This window comes from Cetorhinus maximus, unplaced genomic scaffold (genome assembly GCF_964194155.1).
Source record: "Cetorhinus maximus unplaced genomic scaffold, sCetMax3.hap1.1 HAP1_SCAFFOLD_138, whole genome shotgun sequence".
NCBI classification, from domain to species: Eukaryota; Metazoa; Chordata; class Chondrichthyes; order Lamniformes; family Cetorhinidae; genus Cetorhinus; species Cetorhinus maximus.
The window spans coordinates 689,844-713,207 of NW_027596135.1; the positions used below are offsets into that span (position 1 = coordinate 689,844).

At 58.2% G+C, this 23,364-nt stretch overlaps 2 protein-coding genes across 2 annotated transcripts; both read left to right on the plus strand.

Moving 5' to 3' along the window:
- Positions 1 to 353: 353 nt before the first annotated feature.
- On the plus strand, positions 354 to 8,639 carry LOC144672894 (ubiquitin-conjugating enzyme E2 N). Its single transcript, XM_078534895.1, has 4 exons — positions 354 to 494; positions 5,304 to 5,550; positions 7,260 to 7,400; positions 8,334 to 8,639. Exons 1-4 carry the CDS (start codon positions 465 to 467, stop codon positions 8,369 to 8,371), a joined length of 456 nt encoding a protein of 151 aa, XP_078391021.1. The 5' UTR covers positions 354 to 464; the 3' UTR covers positions 8,372 to 8,639.
- Positions 8,640 to 11,785: 3,146 nt separating this feature from the next.
- tbc1d25 (TBC1 domain family, member 25) lies at positions 11,786 to 22,649 on the plus strand. Its single transcript, XM_078534889.1, has 6 exons — positions 11,786 to 11,851; positions 13,687 to 13,796; positions 15,751 to 15,905; positions 16,341 to 16,465; positions 17,454 to 17,645; positions 21,258 to 22,649. The coding sequence occupies exons 1-6, from the start codon at positions 11,789 to 11,791 to the stop codon at positions 22,581 to 22,583; spliced, it is 1,971 nt and encodes a 656-aa protein (XP_078391015.1). The 5' UTR covers positions 11,786 to 11,788; the 3' UTR covers positions 22,584 to 22,649.
- The last annotated feature ends 715 nt before the right edge of the window (positions 22,650 to 23,364 follow it).

Here is a 23,364-nt window from a genome sequence, read left to right on the forward strand (position 1 = left end):
CCTCCCACCATGCAGGGCAGTGTTGAGCCTGGTCCTCCCAGCTGTAGGTCAGTCCTCCCATCAGCAGGAGCCGCTGGCATTGCCTGTGCAGAGCTCAGCCCTCCCAGATGCAGTTCAGCCTTCCCACCACCAGCCGCAGTGCTGAGCCCGGTCCTCCTGGCTGCAGTTCAGTCCTCCCGTCACTAGGAGCCGCAGTGCTGAGCCCGGTCATCCCGGCTGCAGTTCAGCCCTCCCACCACCAGCCGCAGTGCGGAGCCCAATCTTCACGGCTGCAGTTCAGCCCTCCCACCACCAGCCGCAGTGTTGTGCCCAGTTTCCCCGGCTGCAGTTTGGTCCTCCCGGCACCAGGAGCCGCTGGCAGTGCCGCTCCCGCCCGCGGTCCTCCAGCCGCTAATGGCGCTGTCTCCCACCCCCAGGCCGGCCTCCCAGACGGTGTCTGTGTCTTGGCTGCGACTCGGGTGGACATGGCTGGGCTGCCGCGGCGCATCGTGAAGGTAAATGGGGGGAGTGAGGGGCTGGGACTGGGGGTTTAAACCCCTCCTGGGCCGGCGGGGGGGATCCGGGGGAGCGGAGAATGTGGACCCGGACAGACCCCCAGCTCCATTCCCCAGGCTGGGCAAGGCCTAGCACGGAGGGAAGCCTAGGGCTGGGAGTGGAATCCACCCGGGGGAAGAGCTGCCTGTCACCCCCCCCCCCCCCCATTACAATCCCTCTGATTACAGCCCCATTGCACCCCCATGATTACAGCCCCATTGCACCCCCATGATTACAGCCCCATTACAATCCCCCTGATTACAACCCCATTGCAACCCCCTGATTACAGCCCCAATACAATCCCCCTGATTACAGCCCCAATACAATCCCCCGATTACAACCCCATTGCAACCCCCTGATTACAGCCCCAATACAATCCCTCTGATTACAGCCCCATTGCACCCCCATGATTACAGCCCCATTACAATCCCCCTGATTACAAACCCATTGCAACCCCCTGATTACAGCCCCAATACAATCCCTCTGATTACAGCCCCATTGCACCCCCATGATTACAGCCCCAATACAACCCCCCTGATTACAGCCCCATTGCACCCCCATGATTACAGCCCCAATACAATCCCCATGATTACAGCCCCATTGCACCCCATGATTACAGCCCCAATACAATCCCCCTGATTACAGCCCCATTGCACCCCCATGATTACAGCCCCAATACAATCCCTCTGATTACAGCCCCATTGCACCCCCCTGATTACAGCCCCAATACAATCCCTCTGATTACAGCCCCATTGCACCCCCATGATTACAGCCCCATTACAATCCCCCTGATTACAGCCCCATTGCACCCCCATGATTACAGCCCCATTACAATCCCCCTGATTACAACCCCATTGCAACCCCCTGATTACAGCCCCAATACAATCCCTCTGATTACAGCCCCATTGCACCCCCATGATTACAACCCCATTACAACCCCCCTGATTACAACCCCATTGCAACCCCCTGATTACAGCCCCAATACAATCCCTCTGATTACAGCCCCATTGCACCCCCATGATTACAGCCCCAATACAATCCCCCTGATTACAGCCCCATTGCACCCCCATGATTACAGCCCCAATACAATCCCCATGATTACAGCCCCATTGCACCCCATGATTACAGCCCCAATACAATCCCCCTGATTACAGCCCCATTGCACCCCCATGATTACAGCCCCAATACAATCCCTCTGATTACAGCCCCATTGCACCCCCCTGATTACAGCCCCAATACAATCCCCCTGATTACAGCCCCATTGCACCCCCCCCGATTACACCCCATGATTACAGCCCCAATATAATCCCCATGATTACAGCCCCAATACAATCCCCATGATTTCAGCCCAATTGCACCCCCATGATTACAGCCCCAATACAATCCCCATGATTACAGCCCCAATACAATCCCCCTGATTACAGCCCCATTACACCCCCTGATTACAGCCCCGTTGCAATCTCCTTGATTACAGCCCCATAACCCCCCCGATTACATGCCCATTACAATCCCCTGATTACAGCCCCCATTACAACACCCCTGATTACATTCCCACTACAGTCACCCAATTACAGGAACAATCCCCCATTCCAAATTCCGCCAATACAATCACCCGATTACAATTGTCTCATAATCCAGTTCCAATCCCCCATGACAAACCCCAGTTACAACCTCTCCATTACAATCCGCTATAACAAGCATGCATTATAATCCCCCAAAACAATCCCACAAAACAAACCCCCATTACACTCACTCATTACACCCCCATAACAATCCCCGCACAACAATCCCTCTATATCAATCAGCCCCATTACAAACCCTGCATTACAACCCCATTACAATCCGCCCATGATAATCAACCCCATTATGTTTCCAACATTACAACCTCCTTTACAATTCCTTCATTACATTACAATCCCCCAATTAAAATTCCCGATTACAACACCCCATAACAATCCCCCATTACAATCCCAATAACCAGCCTTGCCACTCCAATCTCCCTCATTACAGACCCCCATTACGCCACCCATAACAATATCCTACATTACAAACTCCGTGACAATCTCCTGATTACAATCCCCCGTTTCAATCCTGCCATTACAATGCCCCCATTAAATTCTCCCCATTACAAATCTCATCACAAACGCCCCCATTACAAAACACAAAAAAATTCTGCATCTCCAATACATTACATTCCTATTTCTGGCCCATTCCTGCCTCCGTCCCCTTCCTCTCTCTGTCACAGTTAATTTTTCTTGTGTTTTCACTACCTTTTTGAATTTGTTCTTGTTATTTGAGCATCGCTGATTAGGACATCATCTGCTGCCCATTCCTCATTGTCCTGAGGAACCGAAACAACTTGCATTGATATAGCGCCTTGAACACAAACATCCCCGCGGTGAATCACAGGAGTAATGTGCAAACAGAATTTGACCCTGAGCCACATGAGGAGACATTAGGACAGGCGACTGAAAGCTCAGTGAAAGAGATCGGATTTAAGTAGCATATTAAAGGAGGAGAGAGGGAGAGAGAGGCAGAGAGGTTCAGTGAGGGAATTCAGAACTTAGGGCCCCAGCAGCTGAAGGCACGGCCACCAATGGCGGAGCGATGGAAATCGGGGGATGCTCGAGGGGCCGGAATTGGAGGAACGCAGAGATCTCGGAGGGTTGTAGGAGGTTACAGAGATAGGGAGGGTTGTAGGGGCTGGAGGAGGTTACAGAGATAGGGAGGGGTGTAGGGGCTGGAGGAGGTTACAGAGATAGGGAGGGGTGTAGGGGCTGGAGGAGGTTACAGAGATAGGGAGGGGTGTAGGGGCTGGAGGAGGTGACAGAGATAGGGAGGGTTGTAGGGGCTGGAGGAGGTAACAGAGATAGGGAGGGTTGTAGGGGCTGGAGGAGGTTACAGAGATAGGGAGGGTTGGAGGGGGTTACAGAGATAGGGAGGGTTGTAGGGGCTGGAAGAGGTTACAGAGATAGGAAGGGTTGTAGGGGCTGGAGGAGGTTACAGAGATAGGGAGGGTTGTAGCGGCTGGAGGAGGTTACAGAAATAGGGAGAGTTGTAGGGGCTGGAGGAGGTTACAGAGATAGGGAGGGTTGTAAGGGCTGGTGGAGGCTACAGAAATAAGGAGGGTTGTAGGGGCTGGAGGAGGTTACAGAGATAGGGAGGGTTGTAGGGGTTGGAGGAGGTTACAGAGATAGGATTGTAGGGGCTGGAGGAGGCTACAGAGATAGGGAGGGTTGGAGGGGGTTACAGAGATAGGGTTGTAGGGGCTGGAGGAGGTTACAGAGATAGGATTGTAGGGGCTGGAGGAGGTTACAGAGATAGGGAGGGTTGTAAGGGCTGGAGGAAGTTACAGAGATAGGGAGGGGTGTAGGAGCTGGAGGAGGTTACAGAGATAGGAAGGGTTGTAGGGGCTGGAGGAGGTTACAGAGATAGGGAGGGTTGTAGGGGCTGGAGGAGGTTACAGAGATAGGGAGGGGTGTAGGAGCTGGAGGAGGTTACAGAGATAGGGAGGGTTGTAGGGGCTGGAGGAGGTTACAGAGATAGGGAGGGTTGTAGGGCTGGAGGAGGTTCCAGAGATAGGGAGGGGGTTGTGCGGAGGCCATGGAAGGATTTGAAAACGAAAATGAGAATTTTAAAATTGCTGGACCGGGAGCCAGTGTGGGTCAGCGAGCACAGGGGGTGACGGGTGAAGGGACTCGGTACGAGTTTGGACACGGGGGTGGGTGGCGGGGGGGGCAGTAGAGTTTTGGATAAGTTGAAGTTTACGGAGGGTAGAATGTGGGAGAGCGGTTGGGAGAGCGTTGGGATAGTCGAGTCTGGAGGTGACGAAGGCGTGGACGAGGGTTTCATCAGCCGATGAGCTGAGACAGAGGTGGAGTCAGGCGACGTCACAGAGGTGGAAATAAGTGGGGGGGGGTCTTAGCAATGGCGCTATCCTGGGGTTGGAAGATCACCACAGGGTCAGATACGACACCAAGGCTGTGAGTAGTCTGGTTCCACCTCAGCCCGTTACCGTGGAGAGGGATGGAGTCGGTTGCTCGGGAATGGAGTTTGGAGCGGGGATCGAAAACAATGGCTTCAGTCTTCCCAATATTTAATCGGAGGGAACTTCTGCTCCTCCAGGACTGGATGTCGGATCAGCGGTCTGACAATTTAGAGAGTGGAGGAGTGCGGGGAGGTGGAGGGGAGGTTGAGCTGGATGACGTCAGCGTTGGTGCGTAAACTAACACGATGTCGCCGAGGGGCAGCTTGTAGATGAGGAATAGGAAAGAGCGGGGCGTGAATCAGGGATAGATCCTCGGGGGGGACACCAGAGGTCACGGTTCGGGAGCAGGAAGAGGTGATTGGCTGGTTGTGATTAGACGGATGGGAATGGAAGTGCGTGAGTGCAGCCCCACCCAGCCGAACCGACAGCAGGAGAGGAGGGATGGGGGGTGATCGACCATATCAAAGGCGGCAGACGGTCCAAGGGAAAGTTTACCCTTGTCACGTTCACACGGGGACGTGGTCTGTGACCTTGCTAAGAGCCGATTGGATACTGACAGACACCTGATTGGAGGGATTCACGGTTCCGGGAAGGAGGGGAGCGGATTCGGGAGGTGAGAACATGTTCAAGGCCGAGGGAGGGGCCCTGGCGGGCGGTGGTGGTGATGTCCCCACGTGTCCGCTGCCCTTGACCGTCCGGGCAGGAAGGGGGTTGTGGGTTTGGGGAGGTGCTGATTGGTTAGTCTCCAGTTCCTTGTCTCCCCCGCCCCCCAACCCTACAGGAGACACAGCGTCTGATGGCAGAGCCGGTGCCGGGGATCCGGGCCGAGCCGGATGAGGCCAACGCTCGATACTTTCACGTGGTGATTGCCGGGCCCCAGGACTCGCCCTTCGAAGGGGGTAATTTCAAACTGGAGCTCTTCCTGCCTGAGGAATACCCCATGGCAGCCCCCAAGGTCCGCTTCGTCACCAAGATCTACCATCCCAACGTCGACAAGCTGGGCAGGATCTGCTTGGACATCCTGAAAGGTACCGGGGCCTTCAGCTTCCTATCCACCCGTCTGTCCCTCACCCTTGTCCCCCTCCCCCCGTCCGTCCCTCACCCTTGTCCCCCTCCCCCCGTCCGTCCCTCACCCCATGTCCCCCTCCCCCGTCCGTCCCTCACCCCGTCCCCCTCACCCCGTCCGTCCCCCCGTCCGTCCCTTCCCCCGTCCCCCCGTCCGTCCCTTCCCCCGTCCCCCTCACCCCGTCCGTCCCTTCCCCCGTCCCCCTCACCCCGTCCGTCCCTTCCCCCGTCCCCCTCACCCCGTCCGTCCCTTCCCCTGTCCCCCGTCCCCCGTCCGTCCCTTCCCCCTTCCCCTCACCCCGTCCGTCCCTCCCCCCGTCTGTTCCTTCCCCCATCCCCCTCCCCCCGTCCGTCCCTCCCCCCATCCGTCCCTTCCCCTCACCCCCTCCGTCCGTCCCTCCCTCCCCCGTCCGTCCCTCCCCCCCGCCATCCGTCCCTCCCCCCCGCCATCCGTCCCTCCCCCCCCATCCCCCTCCCCCTCCCCCCGTCCGTCCCTTCCCCTCACCCCGTCCGTCCGTCCCTCCTTCCCCCCCGTCCATCCCTCCCCCCATCCCCCTCCCCCCGTCCGTCCCTCCCCCCGTCCGTCCCTCCCCCCGTCCATCCCTTCCCCCGTCCCCCTCACCCCGTCCGTCCCTTCCCCCTCCCCCCGTCCATCCCTTTCCCCCGTCCCCCTCACCCCGTCCGTCCCTTCCCCCTTCCCCTGTCCATCCCTTCCCCCTCACCCCGTCCGTCCCTTCCCCCGTCCCCCTCACCCCATCCGTCCCTTCCCCCGTCCCCCTCACCCCGTCCGTCCCTTCCCCTGTCCCCCTCACCCCGTCCGTCCCCCTCCCCCCGTCTGTCCCCCTCCCTCCGTCCGTCCCCCTCCCTCCGTCCGTCCCCCTCCCTCCGTCCGTCCCCCTCCCTCCGTCCGTCCCCCTCCCTCCGTCCGTCCCCCTCCCTCCGTCTGTCCCCCTCCCTCCGTCCGTCCCCCTCCCTCCGTCCGTCCCCCTCCCTCCGTCCGTCCCTTCCCCCATCCCCCTTCCTCCCACCCCTCCCTCCGTCCGTCCCCCTCCCTCTGTCCCCATCTCTCCCTCTGTCCCCCTCCCTCCATCCATCCCCTTCCTCCGTCCCCCTCCCTCCATCCATCCACCTGTCCCCCTCCCTCCGTCCCCCTCCCTCGTAGTGTCAAGCTTCTTGAGCAAAGTCGTTTCCCCCCCCCCCCCGCCCCCCCCACAATCTCTTCCTCCCCCTCCCCACCTTCCAGCCACTTCCTTCCCCCTCCCTCTTCCTCACGCCCCTCCTCCTTCAACCGCACCTCATCCTCCTGCCCGGCACCCTCATCCCCTCCAACCCTGTCACTCACTCACTCCCCTCCACCCTCCCCACGCTCGATTCTCGCATCCCGCCCCCCGACCTAACCGATCTGACCCCCGGGACGGGGACGGGCCAGTGGGACCCGGCCGCTAAACAGCGAGGGCGGAGGGTGAGATGTTCGGCTGTGGGGGGCATCGCAGGGCGACTGCTCGGGTGGGACTGGGTGGCAGCAAAACCTGGTGCTTGGATAACTGGGATTCTGTACACCGAGGGACAGAGTGCGGAACAACCATACTGAGAATTGACCCCCCCCCCACCACCCATTCTCTCTCACTCTCTCTCTCTCTCTCTCTCGCTCTCCCTCTCACATCTGATGCAGACAAGTGGTCTCCAGCACTGCAGATCCGGACGGTCCTTCTCTCCATCCAGGCTTTACTCAGCGCACCCAACCCTGATGACCCACTGGCCAATGACGTGGCAGAACAGTGGAAAAACAGCGAATCACAGGCCATAGAGATCGGTGGGTATCTCAACTGGGGAAGACCGGGAGCAGGGGCTGGGTGACTGGGCTTCTTAGAACTACCTCTCACACATCCCCCCCCATTCCCATCGCTCCGCCATTGGCGGCCGGGCCTTCAGCTGCCTGGGGGGGCCCTGAGCTCTGGAATTCACTCCCTAAACCTCTCCGCCCCCCACTCCCTCTCCCTCTCTCTCTTTCTCTCTCTCTCTCCCCTCCTTTAAGACGCTCCTTAAAACCGACCTGTTTGTCTGAGCTTTCGGTCACCTGTCCCTCATACCTCCTTTTGTTAATGGTGCTAAAGAAATGCAAGTTGTTGTTGGAGGGGGCTTCACTCTGTATCTAACCCCGTGCTGTAGCTGTCCTGGGAGTGTTTGATGGGGACGGTGTAGAGGGAGCTTTACTCTGTATCTAACCCCGTGCTGTACCTGTCCTGGGAGTGTCTGATGGGGACGGTGTAGAGGGAGCTTTACTCTGTATCTAACCCCGTGCTGTACCTGTCCTGGGAGTGTCTGATGGGGACGGTGTAGAGGGAGCTTTACTCTGTATCTAACCCCGTGCTGTACCTGTCCTAGGAATGTTTGATGGGGACGGTGTAGAGGGAGCTTTACTCTGTATCTAACCCCGTGCTGTACCTGTCCTGGGAGTGTTTGATGGGGACAGTGTAGAGGGAGCTTTACTCTGTGTCTAACCCCGTGCTGTACCTGTCCTGGGAGCGTTTGATGGGGACGGTGTCAAGGGAGCTTAACTCTGTGTCTAATGAGATGCTCCCACACTCTGAATAAGCGGAGAGGTCCTAGGATGGACGGAACTGCCTCCCAGTGAGAGTCAGCACCTTGAGAAGGGGTTAGGGGGTGAATTGGCGGAGGGAGAGGCAGAGTCGCCGGTACATGTATGAGGACACGTCCCCTTAATCCATGTTACCTTCTGTTCCAGCCCGGGCATGGACCAAACTCTACGCCATGAGTAGTTAAGATGATGGTGCCTACGACTTATAACTTCGAACGACGCCGCTCCCTTCGCCCCCTCCCCAACTTCACTCGGCCTGCCTCGGCAAGCTCTGTCACACCTCCCGTGACCCCTCCGGATGTACAGTGGCTGCGGAGCTCCGGAATCTGGTCCCATTATTTATATCCTGGTTCTGTTCGGAAATGCCCGTGTCTCCTTTTTCGCACGGGGACCAGGCGTTCTGCTGTGTATGATGTACATATCAATATATCATTGTATGGTTTCTGACTGTCACTGGCTGCCACTGCGTCTTTCTCTGAAGCTGCTTCCGCCACTGCTGCACTCCGCAGGTGGGCGGTACAGTCACGTTAGGAGCGATTCAGGTACTCGGCAAACAAAAAAAGACGGGAGGGAGCTCGATTTATCTCTTTGACCCAGCGTGTTGTTGTGGTCTGGAAGGCGCTGCCTGAAAGTGCGGTGGGAGCAGATTCAATAGGAACGTTCGAAAGGGGGGGGAATTGGAGAAATACTCGAAGGGGAAAAATTCACAGGGTGTGTGGGGGGGGGAAAGAGCCAGGGAGGTGGGGTAGTGGAGTTAATGGGCTAGATCTTTCAAAGAGCCAGCACAGGCATGATGGGCTGAACGGCCTCCTCCTGTGCATTATGATTCCCGGATTCTATTATCGGCGGCTCCGGTATGAAGGGAGCTCGAGGGGTCAGTCTCATTCCTTGGGAGTAGAACCTGAGCTGCACCAGATTAAACCTTCACCCACAGACTCAGCTGAACGGGTCAGATTTTCACGCTCATTCAGATAGGACGGTGTAGCGGGAGCTTTACTCTGTATCTTACCCCGTGCTGTACCTGCCCTGGGAGTGTTTGATGGGGGCAGTGTAGAGGGAGCTTTACTCTGTATCTAACCCTGTGCTGTACCTGTCCTGGGAGTGTTTGATGGGGACAGTGTAGAGGGAGCTTTACTCTATCTAACCCCGTGCTGTACCTGTCCTGGGAGTGTTTGATGGGGACAGTGTAGAGGGAGCTTTACTCTGTATCTAACCCCGTGCTGTACCTGTCCTGGGAGTGTTTGATGGGGACGGTGTAGAGGGAGCTTTACTCTGTATCTAACCTCGTGCTGTACCTGTCCTGGGAGTGTTTGATGGGGACGGTGTAGAGGGAGCTTTACTCTGTATCTATCCCCGTGCTGTACCTGTCCTGGGAGTGTTTGATGGGAACAGTGCAGAGGGAGCTTTACTCTGTATCTATCCCTGTGCTGTTCCTGCCCTGGGAGAGTCTTTACCCCTGCATGATATGTAGCTGCAGTATGCTTACCTGGTTTTACACAGGAATTGCTGGATAATGATCAGGGGCAGGAACCCCATTTAGACAAGGCCACGTTTGTCTATTGCTCACCACTGAGATCAGGTTTCCATTAACAGCCAGTCCCTCCCATGTTGAAAAACCACATATCAGTATTAATTATAATTAATTAGACTTACTAATTGTTGTATAACACCCCAGAAACCGCACATGGAATTGTCACTACAGGCACACACTTGTGTCTTTTCTAAATCAGAGTAAATGTCAAACTGCTACATACTTACCTTCAGGTTAAGAGCAATAGTCAGATCTATTTGCGAACAAGATAATTACACAGAAGGAAGCAACATGTCAAGAGCTAATGAAATAAATACTTTGAAAGAAAGAAACAGACAATAAAAGTTGAAGTGGTCCTAAGTGGATGGAATACCTTTTTCATTGGAATGAAACTGTCCGCGAGATTTTTGGAGTGAATCATGAGATTTCTCACCTGGGCTGGCACGTGTGAACTGGGCAGTTTGGCTAAAGGAGGCTTTGTTGATGCTGAAGGGAAGGGATACTGGGCTGGAGGAGAAAATCCCAGAATTGTTCAACAAACTGGGATCCAAGAGACAGCAAAATAATGCCAATGCTGCGTTAACCGAGACAAAATGCCAGGGTTGGGGGTGGGGGACTTCGATTGATGTCTCCTCAGCCCGACCCAGGTCATGTGAGAAGAGCTGAATGGTCTCATCTACACCCTCCCTTCCCCTTAGAGGGGCTTAATGGCCTCACCCGCACGCTGCATTCCCCTGAGAGGGGCTGAATGGCCTCACCCCACACTCTCCATTCCCACAGAGATGGGCTGAATGGACTCATCCGCACCCGGCATTCATCTGAGAGGGGCTGAATGGCCTCATCTACACCCTCCCTTCCCCTGAGAGGGGCTGGATGGCCTCATCCACGCACTGCATTCCCCTGAGAGGGGCTGAATGGCCTCGCCCACACCCGGCATATCCCTGAGATGGGCGGAATGGCCTAATCTACACCATCCCCTTCCCTGAGAGGGGATGAAAGACCTTATCCACACCCTCCCCCTGATGGGGCTGAATGGTCTCATCCACTACCTGCATTCCCTCAGAGATGGGCCAAATGATTCATCCACACACTGCATTCCCCTGAGAAGGGCTGAATGGCCTCATCCACTCACTGCAATCCCTTGAGAGGGGCTAAATGGTCTCATCCACATGCTGCATTCCCCTGAGAGGGGCAGAATGGCCTCATCTACACACTGCAATTCCCTGAGAGGGGATGAATGGACTCATCCACACCCCCTGTCCCTCTGAGAGGAGCTGAATTGCATCACCCACACCCTGCATTCCCCTGAGAAAGGCTGACTGGCCTCATCAACACACTGCAATCCCCAGAGACGGGGCTAAATGGCCTCAAGCACACTCTGCATTCCCCTGGGAGGGGCAGAATGGCCTCATCTACACCCTCCCTTCCCCTGAGAGGGGCTGAATGGCCTCACCTACGCACTGCATTCCCCTGAGAGGGGCTGAATGGCCTCATCCACATCCCTGCAATCCCCTGAGAGGGGCTGAATGGCCTCACCCACACCCTGCATTCCCCTGGGAGGGACCTGGGACCCGCCCCCTCTCAGTCTGGACCCCGCCCAACGCCGCTGGGCTCCGCCCCGTTCCCTTGGCCCCACCCACTCTCTCTGGGCTCCGCCCCCTCCCCTGAGACCAGCCCCATTGCCACGGAGCTTGTCCGTCCATCTGCCCGGCCCCACCCCTTCTGGGCCCCGCCCCCCGACGGGCCCCACCCACGCCGTGTCTGGGGTCCGCCCCTCCACTGGGCCCCGCCCCTCCAATGGGCCCCGCCCACTCCCTCCCCTGAGCCCTGCCCCGTCACCATGGAGGCTGGAGGTCGCTGTCCCCGCCCCCCAGCTCTGACCCCGCCCACCCCCTGTTACCGCCGAGGCTGTCGGTGCCGTCCCCTCCCCTGGGCCCCAGCCCCGTTACCATGGAGAAGGTCGGTCCTGCCCCGCCCTCTCCCTCTGGCCCTGCCCCGTTACCGTAGAGACGGAGGGTCCTGCTCCCTCCCGGAAGTGATGCTGTGCAGGGTGAGGTAATTTCCGGGGGGAATGTACACAGAGAGAATGGCGGCGGCGGCGGAGGATTGGGAGGTGGTGAGGGTGAGAGTGCAGGTAATGGAGCAATACCCCCTCAGGGGGGTAGATATACCCCCTATAGAGAGAGACTGGGGGTGGTGAGGGTGCAGGTAATAGAGAAATACCCACTGTGGGGGGGCAGATATAGATATACCCCCTATAGAGAGACTGGGGGTGGTGAGGGTGAGAGTGCAGGTAATGGAGAAATACCCACTGGGGGGGGTGGGGGAGATATACCCCCTATAGAGAGAGACTGGGTGAGGTGAGGGTGCAGGTAATGGAGAAATACCCCCTCAGCGGGGTAGATATACCCCCTATAGAGAGACTGGGGGAGGTGAGGGTTTAGAGTGCAGGTAATGGAGAAATACCCCCTCAGGGGGGTAGATATACTCCCTATAGAGAGACTGGGGGTGGCGAGGGTGCAGGTAATAGAGAAATACCCCCTGTGGGGGGGGTGGGGGGTGGGGGGGGAGAGATATACCCCCTATATAAAGGGATTGGGGGTGGTGAGGGTGAGAGTGCAGGTAATGGAGAAATACCCCCTCGGGCGATAGATATACCTGATACAGAGGGAGATTGTGGGGTGGTGAGGGTGCAGGTAATAGAGAAATACCCCCTGTGGGGGAGGGGGGGGGGTTAGGGGGGAAAGATATACCCCCTATAGAGAGACTGGGGGTGGTGAGGGTGAGAGTGCAGGTAATGGAGAAATACCCCCTCGGGCGATAGATATGCCGACTATAGAGAGAGATTGTGGGGTGGTGAGGGTGTAGGTAATGGAGAAATACCCCCCCTGGGGGTATATTTATACCCCCTATAGTGAGAGATTGGGGGTGGGTGGTCAAAGCCCGAGTGTAGGTGATGGAGAGGGAACCAGAGAAATAGCCCCCTCAGGAGAGAGAGTGTGGGAGGAGATTGGGAGGGGGTGAGAGCCCAGGCACTGGAGAGATAGAGACCAGAGGGGGGGGTGTTGGGGGTGGGGGGTGAGAAATACCCCCCACACAAACCTCCCGGAGGACTGGGAGGGGGAAAGGGGGGAGTGCAGTCCCAGTGGGTGTAAACCCCCTCTTCCCCCGTCACCATCTTTTCCCCTTCACCCATCACCATCTCCTCCCTCCCTGTTGTCACCGTCCCCCACCCCTCCGTCACCATCTCCCCCTATCTGTCAGTGTCTCGTTCTCTGTCGATCAGTGTGATTTACTCTGAGTCGGCTGTAACAACACAGAGGATTGATCCATCTAAAACAACATGGCTGGTGCGTGCGTGCCGGTGTGTGTGTGCCAGTGAGCGTATCGGTGCGTGTGCACTCCCCTACGCCACACGGACTGCAGTGGTTCCAAGGTTCTCTACCATTCTCCAAGTTGTCATTTACCACAAAGATGGTGACCCCGCACGGTGTGGTCCTGCAGCCAGGACAAAGCAGCCCCGTTTGATCGGCACCCCATCCACAAACATTCACTCCCTCCACCACCGACGCACAGGGGCAGCAGTGTGTGTACCATCTACAAGATGCACTGCAGCAACTCGCCAAGGCTCCTTCGACAGCGCCGCCCAAACCCACGACCACTACCATCTAGAAGGACAAGGGCAGCAGACGCATGGGGAACACCACCACCTGGAAGTTCCCCTCCGAGCCACTCACCATCCCGACTTGGAAATATATCGGCCGTTCCTTCACAGTCGCTGGGTCAAAATCCTAGCACTCCCCCCACTAACAGCGCCGTGGGTGTACCTACACCACACGGGCTGCAGAGGTTCAAGAAGGCAGCTCACCCCCACCTTCTCAAGGGGGCAATTAGGGATGGGTAGCAAATGCTGAATAAAAACGCCATGTTCTTCAGCGATTTAATAACGGTTTCCTCTTTCTGGGACAGAAATGCGAAGGCTCACTGCAGCCCGAGTTCCGCTCGTTTGCTGTTGACCCCCAGATCACCTCCTTTGAAGTCCTCCAGCACATCCTGATTCGGGCTTTCGATTTAAGCGGGTGAGTACAGAGGGGCCAGGCCGCGTGGCATCCAGGCTGAGGATGTCAGCGATTGGCGAGGGCTTTGAGAAGGTGCAGTAACAATCATTTACGAGGGACAGAGAGGTTATATCTTATCAGGAACGATTGATCAGGCCGGGGCTCTTATCTCTAGAAAAGAGGAGGCTGAGGGGGTGACCTGATCGAGCTCTTTAAAATGATGGAGGGGGTTTTGATAGGGTCGACGTAGAGAAGATGTTTCCACTTGTGGGGTGGGGGGAGACCAGAACTAGGTGGGGGCCATCGATATAAGACAGTCACTAATAAATCCAATCGAGGGGGAAATTCAGGCGAAACGTCTTTACCCAGAGAGTGGGGAGAATGTGGAACAGGAGTGCACGAGGTGAATAGTGTCGATGTGTTTAAGAGGGAGGCTGGATAAACACATGAGAGAGAAAGGAATAGAAGGGTATGGGGATAAGGGGAGATGAAGAGGGGATAAGGGGAGATGAAGAGGGGGATAAGGGGAGATGAAGAGGGGGATAAGGGGAGATGAAGAGGGGGATAAGGGGAGATGAAGAGGGGGATAAGGGGAGATGAAGAGGGGGATAAGGGGAGATGAAGAGGTGGGGGGTGAGAGGAGGCTGGTGTGGGGCACAAACACCACACAACAGAGGGGCCAAATGGCCTATTTCTGTGCAGCTTGCTCCAGTCAGAGTTCAGTTGGCAATGTGAATGAGATTGTGATGGTTATCAGTTTGTAAACAGTTGTTAAGACCTGGAGAATGACGTGGGCTGTTCAATTCTCACGGAGTTGCCAGCGTGTTTGCAGGATGTTAGCCGAGGTTATCAATCGCACTCCATTAGTCGCGACCTAACCTTGACTCCTGATTAACCATTAACTTCAGTTTCTCACTCTGTCCCCCTCATACCTGTCCACAGGCCCGGAAAAAACAGAGCAGCAAGGACAGTACTTCCTCAGTACTGACCCTCAGACAGTGCGGCTCTCCCTCAGCACTGACCCCCCGACAGAGCGGCGCTCCCTCAGCACTGACCCTCCGACAGCGCGGCGCTCCCTCAGTACTGACCCTCCGACAGCGCGGCGCTCCCTCAGCACTGACCCTCCGACAGTGCGGCGCTCCCTCAGCACCGACCCTCCGACAGTGCGGCGCTCCCTCAGCACCGACCCTCCGACAGTGCGGCGCTCCCTCAGCACCGACCCTCCGACAGTGCGGCGCTCCCTCAGCACCGACCCTCCGACAGTGCGGCGCTCCCTCAGTCCTGACCCTCCGACAGTGCGGCGCTCCCTCAGCACTGACCCTCCGACAGTGCGGCGCTCCCTCAGCACTGACGCTCCGACAGTGCGGTGCTCCCTCAGCACTGACCCTCCGACAGTGCGGCACTCCCTCAGTACTGACCCTCGGACAGTGCGGCACTCCCTCAGTATTGACCCTCGGACAGTGCGGTGCTCCCTCAGTACTGACCCTCGGACAGCGCGGCGCTCCCTCAGTACTGACCCTCCGACAGCGCGGCGCTCCCTCAGCACTGACCCTCCGACAGTGCGGCGCTCCCTCAGCACCGACCCTCCGACAGCGCGGCGCTCCCTCAGCACCGACCCTCCGACAGTGCGGCGCTCCCTCAGCACCGACCCTCCGACAGTGCGGCGCTCCCTCAGTCCTGACCCTCCAACAGTGCGGCGCTCCCTCAGCACCGACCCTCCGACAGTGCGGCGCTCCCTCAGCACTGACCCTCCCACAGTGCGGCGCTCCCTCAGCACTGACCCTCCAACAGTGCGGCGCTCCCTCAGCACCGACCCTCCGACAGTGCGGCGCTCCCTCAGCACTGACCCTCCGACAGTGCGGTGCTCCCTCAGCACTGACCCTCCGACAGTGCGGCGCTCCCTCAGCACCGACCCCCCCTGTCAGTAGCAGCTTCCTGTGCAGTAAATGTCTCCTATTTCCTGATTGTCGGACAGGAAGAAGAATTTTGTTATAAGCTACCTGTCTCCGGAGAAACCCAGTCAGGAGGTTTACCTGTCCCTGCAATCGGACTGGGACCTGGATGTGGCCTTCAGCAGTCTCTCAAAAGCCCAGCTCCAGCTCAAAGTGGACATCAAGCCCTCCGAAGACAGTGAGTATCGGAGGGCCGGGGGGGCTCAGGAAAGCCTCGGCCTCCAACAGCGGCCTGGTGCTGAATGAACCACCCCAGGGCGGGGGAGAGAGGGAGGGAGGGAGGGGAAGTGCACAGCACCCAGCCTCATCCCTGTCCAGACCTGAGTGTCAAGGATGGGGGAGGCAACCATGGTTCGTGCCCCTGATCCTTCTCCGTCAAAAGTGCGGCACTCGGAAGGATTGGGTTTTGGTGCGATGCCTCCCGTGGTCGAATATGTCGGTCACTGGAGTGTGGGCTGCGAGGCTGATTTGGGACCTGTGAGCGAGAGTTGAAGAGACTTGTAAATTGGTTTTGTGTTTTAGAATTCGATGTTGGTTATTGGTGTAGAGAGGCATCAAATGTAATGATGGGGCATGACCCCTTTTCTTCCTCCCGACCCCCTCCACCCCTCAGGCCCGCTCCTTGAAGACTGGGACATCATCAGCCCGAAGGATGTAATCGGCTCCGACCTCCTGACACCGGAGAAACGTTCCTTCACAGCCTCGGCACATCCTCTAACACAGTCCATCATCTCCCAGGTTAGTGTGTGGAGCCTCGCTGCCCACAGACAGTGCCCAGTACCAACCTAACTCGCATCCTTCTGTCAGCGCTGAAGGGTCACTGCTGAGGGTGCGCCGCACTGTTGGAGGGTCAGTGCTGAGGGAGCGCCGCACTGTTGGAGGGTCAGTGCTGAGGGAGCGCCGCACTGTCGGAGGGTCAGTGCTGAGGGAGCGCTGCCCTGTCGGAGGGTAGGTGCTGAGGGAGCGCTGCCCTGTTGGAGGGTCAGTGCTGAGGGAGCGCTGCCCTGTCGGAGGGTCAGTGCTGAGGGAGCGCTGCCCTGTCGGAGGGTCAGTGCTGAGGGAGCGCTCTGCTGTTGGAGGGCTAGTACTGAGGGAGCGCCGTGCTGTCGGAGGGTCAGTGCTGAGGGAGCGCTGCACTGTTTATCTAACCCCGTGCTGTACCTGTCCTGGGAGTGTTTGATGGGGACAGTGTAGAGGGAGCTTTACTCTGTATCTAACCCCGTGCTGTACCTGTCCTGGGAGTGTTTGATGGGGACAGTGTAGAGGGAGCTTTACTCTGTATCTAACCCCGTGCTGTACCTCCCCTGGGAGTGTTTGATGGGGGACGGTGTAGAGGGAGCTTTACTCTGTATCTAACCCCGTACTGTACCTGTCCTGGGAGTGTTTGATGGGGACGGTGTAGAGGGAGCTTTACTCTGTATCTAACCCCGTGCTGTACCTGCCCTGGGAGCGTTTGATGGGGACGGTGTAGAGGGAGCTTTACTCTGTATCTAACCCCGTGCTGTACCTGCCCTGGGAGTGTTTGATGGGGACGGTGTAGAGAGAGCTTTACTCTGTATCTAACCCCGTGCTGTACCTGTCCTGGGAGTGTTTGATGGGGACGGTGTAGAGGGAGCTTTACTCTGTATCTAACCCCGTGCTGTACCTGTCCTGGGAGTGTTTGATGGGGACGGTGTAGAGGGAGCTTCTCTCTGTATCTAACGTGCTGCTCTGCTCCTTCGCACAGGTTGGCCGAACCATCTCTAAGGTGCAGCAGGTGCTGAGCTGGTCAAGCAGTGAGGAGGCAGTGAAACCTTTTAAACCGCCCCTCAGCGACGCCGAGTTCCACACCTACCTCAACCACGAGGGGCAGCTGTGCCGGCCCGAGGAGCTGCGGCTCAGGATCTATCACGGCGGCGTAGAACCCGCACTGCGCAAGGTTTGTGGGCTTTCCCCACCCTCCCACCTCTTTCCCCCACCCCCACCCCCCTCTCACCTCCACAAAACCCTCACTCCTTCCTTCCGTCACCTCCCCCTGCCTCGTGCTCGCTCTCCCACATGGCTGTACCTCACTTGGTGCCCTCCCTCATGCGACAGCCTGCAGCCATGGCGCAGTTGCTCGCAGGTGCGATGCCCTCGTGGCCGAATAGCCCGCTTGCCCGCCAGGGTCTGGCTCTTCCCCCGGCCGTCAGCTGGCGAAATGGGGGTCGCCGCCAGGATGGACGGGGTATAAAGATGGGGGTCGGAGGGCGTGCCAGGTGAGGCTGGGTGGCGAGGCGAATTAACCATCTCCCTCGAGCTGAGGGATTGAGGGGCCTTGGAGATGCTATTCAACTGCAGCACGTCATTAGGAAGTCAAATGGCAGGTTGGCCTTTATTGCAAAGGAATTGGAGTCTAAAAGTGTCTGTAGCGCTCTGATGCGTGTGCATCTGGATTACTGTGTCCAGATGTGGTCTCTTCACCTAAGGAAGGGTATAAGCCAAATACTGAGGATGCTGGTAATCCGGAATAAAAACAGAAGATGCTGGAAAACCTCAGCAGGTCTGACAGCATCTGCGGGGAGAGAAACAAGAGTTGATGTTTCGAGTCCTCTTCAGAATGTACTTTCCCCCAGAGAGAGTGCAGCCAAAGTTCACCGGACTGATCCCTGTGACGAAGGGACTGCTCAGTCAGGAGAGATCGAGTGGAATGGGCTGAGTTTAGAAGAATGAAAGGTGATCTCATTGAAACGTATAAAATTCTGAAGGGCTTTTTGACAGGGGCGATGCTGGGAGGCTGTTTCTACCCCCGCCGCCCCCCCACAACCCGACCTCCTTTCCCCTAGAGCCTAGAACGCGGGGGGTCACAGCCTCAGGGTAAGGGGTCGGCCATTTTGGACTGAGATGAGGAGAAATCCCTTGACTCCCAGGGTCGTGAATCTTCGGAATTCTCGACCCCGGATTAAGCTCGGTTGCCGGGAGTTTCTTCGAGGCGGAGAGCGAGAGACTGTCAAACGCTGAGGGACAGGGCGGGGACAGTGGAGTCGAGGTAGAAGATCGTCCACGATTGGATTGGGCGGTGGAGCAGGCTCGGTGGGGCTGAATGGCCTCCACCTGATCCTAACCCTATTGTGCCTTTGTAGTGAGGGAAACGCAGGGGCATTTGTGGTTGAGGTAATCGCCCAGAGACTGTGGAAGGACGCAAACTGACGTGCCAAGCGTCTCCTTTGATTCCTAGCTTTCAGAATCTCTCAGCACAAGAGGAGGCCATTCAGCCCGTCGTGCCTGTGCCAGCCCTTTGAAAGAGCGATCCAATTCATCCCATTCTTCTTCCCCACCTCCCTGCTCCTTCCCCCCACACACCCTGTGAATTTTTCCCCTTCGAGTATTTCTCCAATTCCCCCCCTTTTGAACGTTCCTATTGAATCTGCTTCCGCCACCCTTTCAGGCAGCACCTTCCAGATCACAACAACTCGCTGGGTCAAAAACATTCTCCTCATCTCCCCCACCCCCTCTGGATCTTTTACCGATTCTCTATGTTCCCCTCTGGTTACCGACCCTCCTGCCACTGGAAATAGCTTCTCCTCATTTACTCTATTGAAACCCCCTTCGTGATTACCCTCGACTCGCTCGTCGATCAGAAATCTGTCTCACTCGGCCTTGAATATATTCAGTGACCCGGCCCCCACTGCTCTCTGGGGGGGGGGAGAGAATTCCACAGACTGACCACCCTCTGAGAGAAGAAATTCCTCCTCATCTCCATCCTCAATGGGAGACCCCTTGTTCTGAAACTGTGCCCCCCTCCTCTCGTTCTAGATTCCTCCCACGAGGGGAGGGAAACATCCCCTCAGCATCCACCCTGTCAAACCCCCTCCCCTCAGAATCTGATATGTTTCAATAAGATCACCTCTCATTCTTCTAAACTCCAATGGGTACAGACCCAACCTGCTCAAACGTTCCTCATCAGACAAACACCCTTCATCCCGGGAATCAGCTGGATGAACCTTCTCTGAACGGCTTCCAATGCGAGTCTGTCCCTTCTTAAATAAGGAGACCAAAACCGTACACGGCGCTCCAGGTGCGGTCTGACCAACGCTCTGCACAGTTGTAGCAAGACTTCCCGGCTTTTATACTCCATCTCCCTCGCAATAAAGGACAACGTTCCACTTGCCTTCCTAATCACTTGCTGTATCTGCACGCTAACGTTTTCTGATTCATGTGCCAGGACACCCAGATCCCTCTACCGTAGCATTCTGCAGTCTCTCTCTGTTTAAATAACACACAGCTTTTTCTATTCTCCCTGCCCAAGTGGGCAGCCTCTCATTGTCCCACATTGCGTTCCAGCTGCCAAATTTTAGCCCACACCCTTAGCCTATCCGTATCCCCTTTGCAGACTCTTTGTATCCCCCTCACAACTTACTTTCCCACCTATCTTCGTATTGTCAGCAAACTTGGCTCGATCCCTTCATCAAAATCAGTAATATGGATGGTAAAAAGTTTGGGGCCTTAGCTCTGATCCCTGCTGCACTCCACTCGTTACAGTTTACCAACTGGAAGGTGACCCGTTTGTCCCAATTCTAAGTGTTTGTTAGTCAGTCCTCTATCCATGTATCCCTCTTTATTTTAATCATTCTTAGGATGAGTGCCGCTGGCGAGGGCAGTATTTATTGCAACACCCCTAATTGCCTTTGAGAAGATGGCATTCTCTAGCCCCTCTCCATTTAATTCACGTTTTGATTTCATCTTACCGAAGAGGGAGGCATGTTGCCTCTCGCTCAGGACAAACACAAGAATGCCAAATTTCAGACGATCACAACAATGTATACTGCGGGAGAAAAGGGTGCTGATTGGGCTGGCAAGTCGACTCTGATTGGCTGAGGCATTGGCATGGTGAAAGCAGCGGGAAAACTATAGGCTCCCCGAGCCCCCGGGTAATTCAAAAACGGTGCAAGGCTTGAACATATTCCTTTGGTTTGCAGAGGATGGGTCCCTGCCTATGAATGGGTGTCACTTCTAGCAAGCGTAAATGAACCTCGTTACTTAACGACGAGTTATGAGCTCAACTGGTTACCTTCCAGTGGTTGCTAGTGTAACTATCGTCGCACTCAGGATTGTTCAGCAAGTGCTGTCCAATCACACAATCGTATCGATTAGTAAGCAATTTGTTTTGGGCTTTGCAAGCATGGGCTGGTTGGACATGGTCTGTACTCTTGCCTGTTACGAACAACCAAAGGAAGATGCAGTTTGATTCCGTTTTTTAATATATTATTACTGTTTGAAATTTGGCATCGTTGCATTTGTCCTGATGAGTGTAGGGTGGAAAAGCTTGGCAACAGGGCCTCTCTCGTTGGCACGATTCAAGTTCTGCCCCGCCAGGCGACTGTTCATGTTTTGCTTTTCCATTTTTTTTCCGACCAAGTCACACTTTCGGTGTTGCGGGTCGAGCGTGACGTGTTTACATAGGGAAATTCCCATGGTAGCTCTGTCACGGTGAGGAGGAGCTGGAGGGTGGGCGTATGAAGCCCGGTGGGCGGGAATCCCTAAGCGCTCTTGTCTTCCCGCTCTCCCCCAGGTGGTGTGGCGATACCTGCTGAACGTCTACCCGGACGGCCTGACCGGGCAGGAGCGGATGGACTACATCAAGCGCAAGACGCGGGAGTACGAGAGGCTGAAGGGCGAGTGGGCCGAGCGGGCCAGCCCCGACGACTTGGAGTTTGTGAGCGGCATGGTGCTGAAGGACGTGCTCCGGACGGACCGGACCCACCCTTACTACGCCGGCTCGGAGGACAGCCCCCACCTCATGGCCCTGCACGACCTCCTGATCACCTACGCCCTGACCCACCCGCGGGTCTCCTACTGCCAGGGCATGAGCGACATCGCCTCCCCCATCCTGGCGGTCATGGACCACGAGGGCCAGGCCTACATCTGCTTCTGTGGCATCATGAAACGGCTGGAGGCCAACTTCCAGATGGACGGCGAGGTGATGGCGGTGAAGTTCCGGCACCTCAAGCTGCTCCTGCAGCGCACCGACCCCGAGTTCTACGCCTACCTGCTGGCGCGGGGCGCCGACGACCTCTTCTTCTGCTACCGCTGGCTGCTGCTGGAGCTGAAGCGGGAGTTTGCCTTCGAGGACGCCCTGCGGCTGCTGGAGGTGGCCTGGAGCTCCCTGCCCCCCGACCCACCCGAGACCGAGGTGGAGCTGACCGGCGCCCCCCTGGCGCCTGCCGACGCCAGTGAGGGCGGGGCCTCACGCCACCGGCACATGGTCCGGCCAGCCCGCGAGCTGACGGCCGCTGCCGAGGGCGCGGCGGAGGGCCGGTGGCGGGGCCGGGAGGGCCAGAGCCCCCGGCCGCCGGCCAAGCAGTCCAGCTTCGGGGATTTCCAGTCGCACCGGAGCGGCCGGGAGGACGGTGAAGAGGAGGAGGAGCGGCGGCAGGAGGAGGAGGAGGAGGCGGAACCCCTCCTCCAACCGCCCTGCCTCCGGAGCCTGGGGGTGAAGAAATCGGCCTCGGCCCCCGCCCTGAACCCTTCAGCCGACGGACGCAGCCCCTCGCCGGACGGGGAGGCCGAGGCCGAGGCCGGGGGTCCGCCGCCCGCCACCAGGCGGGCACCCCCCTCGGCGCCGGCCCCCCTGCCCCCGCCCCAGGAGTTTGGCCGCGGCAACCCCTTCGCCCTCTTCCTGTGCCTGGCGGTGCTGCTGGAGCACCGCGACCACATCGTCCGCAGCCAGATGGACTACAACGAGCTGGCCATGCACTTTGACCGGCTGGTCCGCCGGCAGAACCTCAACCGGGTCCTCCACCGCGCCAAGGCCCTCTTCGCCGACTACCTGCAGTCCGAGGTGTGGGACTCCGAGGCTGGTGACGAGGCCGCGGCAGAGTCGCCGGCCTCCTCGTGACCGGCAACCTCCCGGCAGAGGGCGTGACCCGCGACCTCCCGGCAGAGGGCGCGACCCGCGACCTCCCGGCAGAGGGCGCGACCCGCGACCACCCGGCAGAGGGCGCGACCCGCGACCTCCCGGCAGAGGGCGCGACCCGCGACCTCCCGGCAGAGGGCGCGACCCGGGACCTCCCGGCAGAGGGCGCGACCCGGGACCTCCCGGCAGAGGGCGCGACCCGGGACCTCCCGGCAGAGGGCGCGACCCGGGACCTCCCGGCAGAGGGCGCGACCCGCGACCTCCCGGCAGTGGGCGCGACCCGCGACCTCCCGGCAGAGGGCGCGACCCGCGACCTCCCGGCAGAGGGCGCGACCCGCGACCTCCCGGCAGAGGGCGCGACCCGCGACCTCCCGGCAGAGGGCGCGACCCGCGACCTCCCGGCAGAGGGCGCGACCCGCGACCTCCCGGCAGAGGGCGCGACCCGCGACCTCCCGGCAGAGGGCGCGACCCGCGACCTCCCGGCAGAGGGCGCGACCCGCGACCTCCCGGCAGAGGGCGCGACCCGCGACCTCCCGGCAGAGGGCGCGACCCGCGACCTCCCGGCAGAGGGCGCGACCCGCGACCTCCCGGCAGAGGGCGCGACCCGCGACCTCCCGGCAGAGGGCGCGACCCGCGACCTCCCGGCAGAGGGCGCGACCCGCGACCTCCCGGCAGAGGGCGCGACCCGCGACCTCCCGGCAGAGGGCGCGACCCGCGACCTCCCGGCAGAGGGCGCGACCCGCGACCTCCCGGCAGAGGGCGC

What these genes read in the sequence shown, in the direction of transcription:
- LOC144672894 (XM_078534895.1), top strand. Translation starts at nt 465, where the DNA reads ATGGCTGGGCTGCCGCGGCGCATCGTGAAG. An exon ending in CTGCTTGGACATCCTGAAAG is followed by an intron (nt 5,551 to 7,259) that starts GTACCGGGGCCT and finishes CATCTGATGCAG; the next exon opens with ACAAGTGGTCTCCAGCACTG. An exon ending in ATCACAGGCCATAGAGATCG is followed by an intron (nt 7,401 to 8,333) that starts GTGGGTATCTCA and finishes CTTCTGTTCCAG; the next exon opens with CCCGGGCATGGACCAAACTC.
- tbc1d25 (XM_078534889.1), top strand. Translation starts at nt 11,789, where the DNA reads ATGTACACAGAGAGAATGGCGGCGGCGGCGGAGGATTGGGAGGTGGTG. An exon ending in TGGTGAGGGTGAGAGTGCAG is followed by an intron (nt 11,852 to 13,686) that starts GTAATGGAGCAA and finishes TTTCTGGGACAG; the next exon opens with AAATGCGAAGGCTCACTGCA. An exon ending in TAGAACCCGCACTGCGCAAG is followed by an intron (nt 17,646 to 21,257) that starts GTTTGTGGGCTT and finishes GCTCTCCCCCAG; the next exon opens with GTGGTGTGGCGATACCTGCT.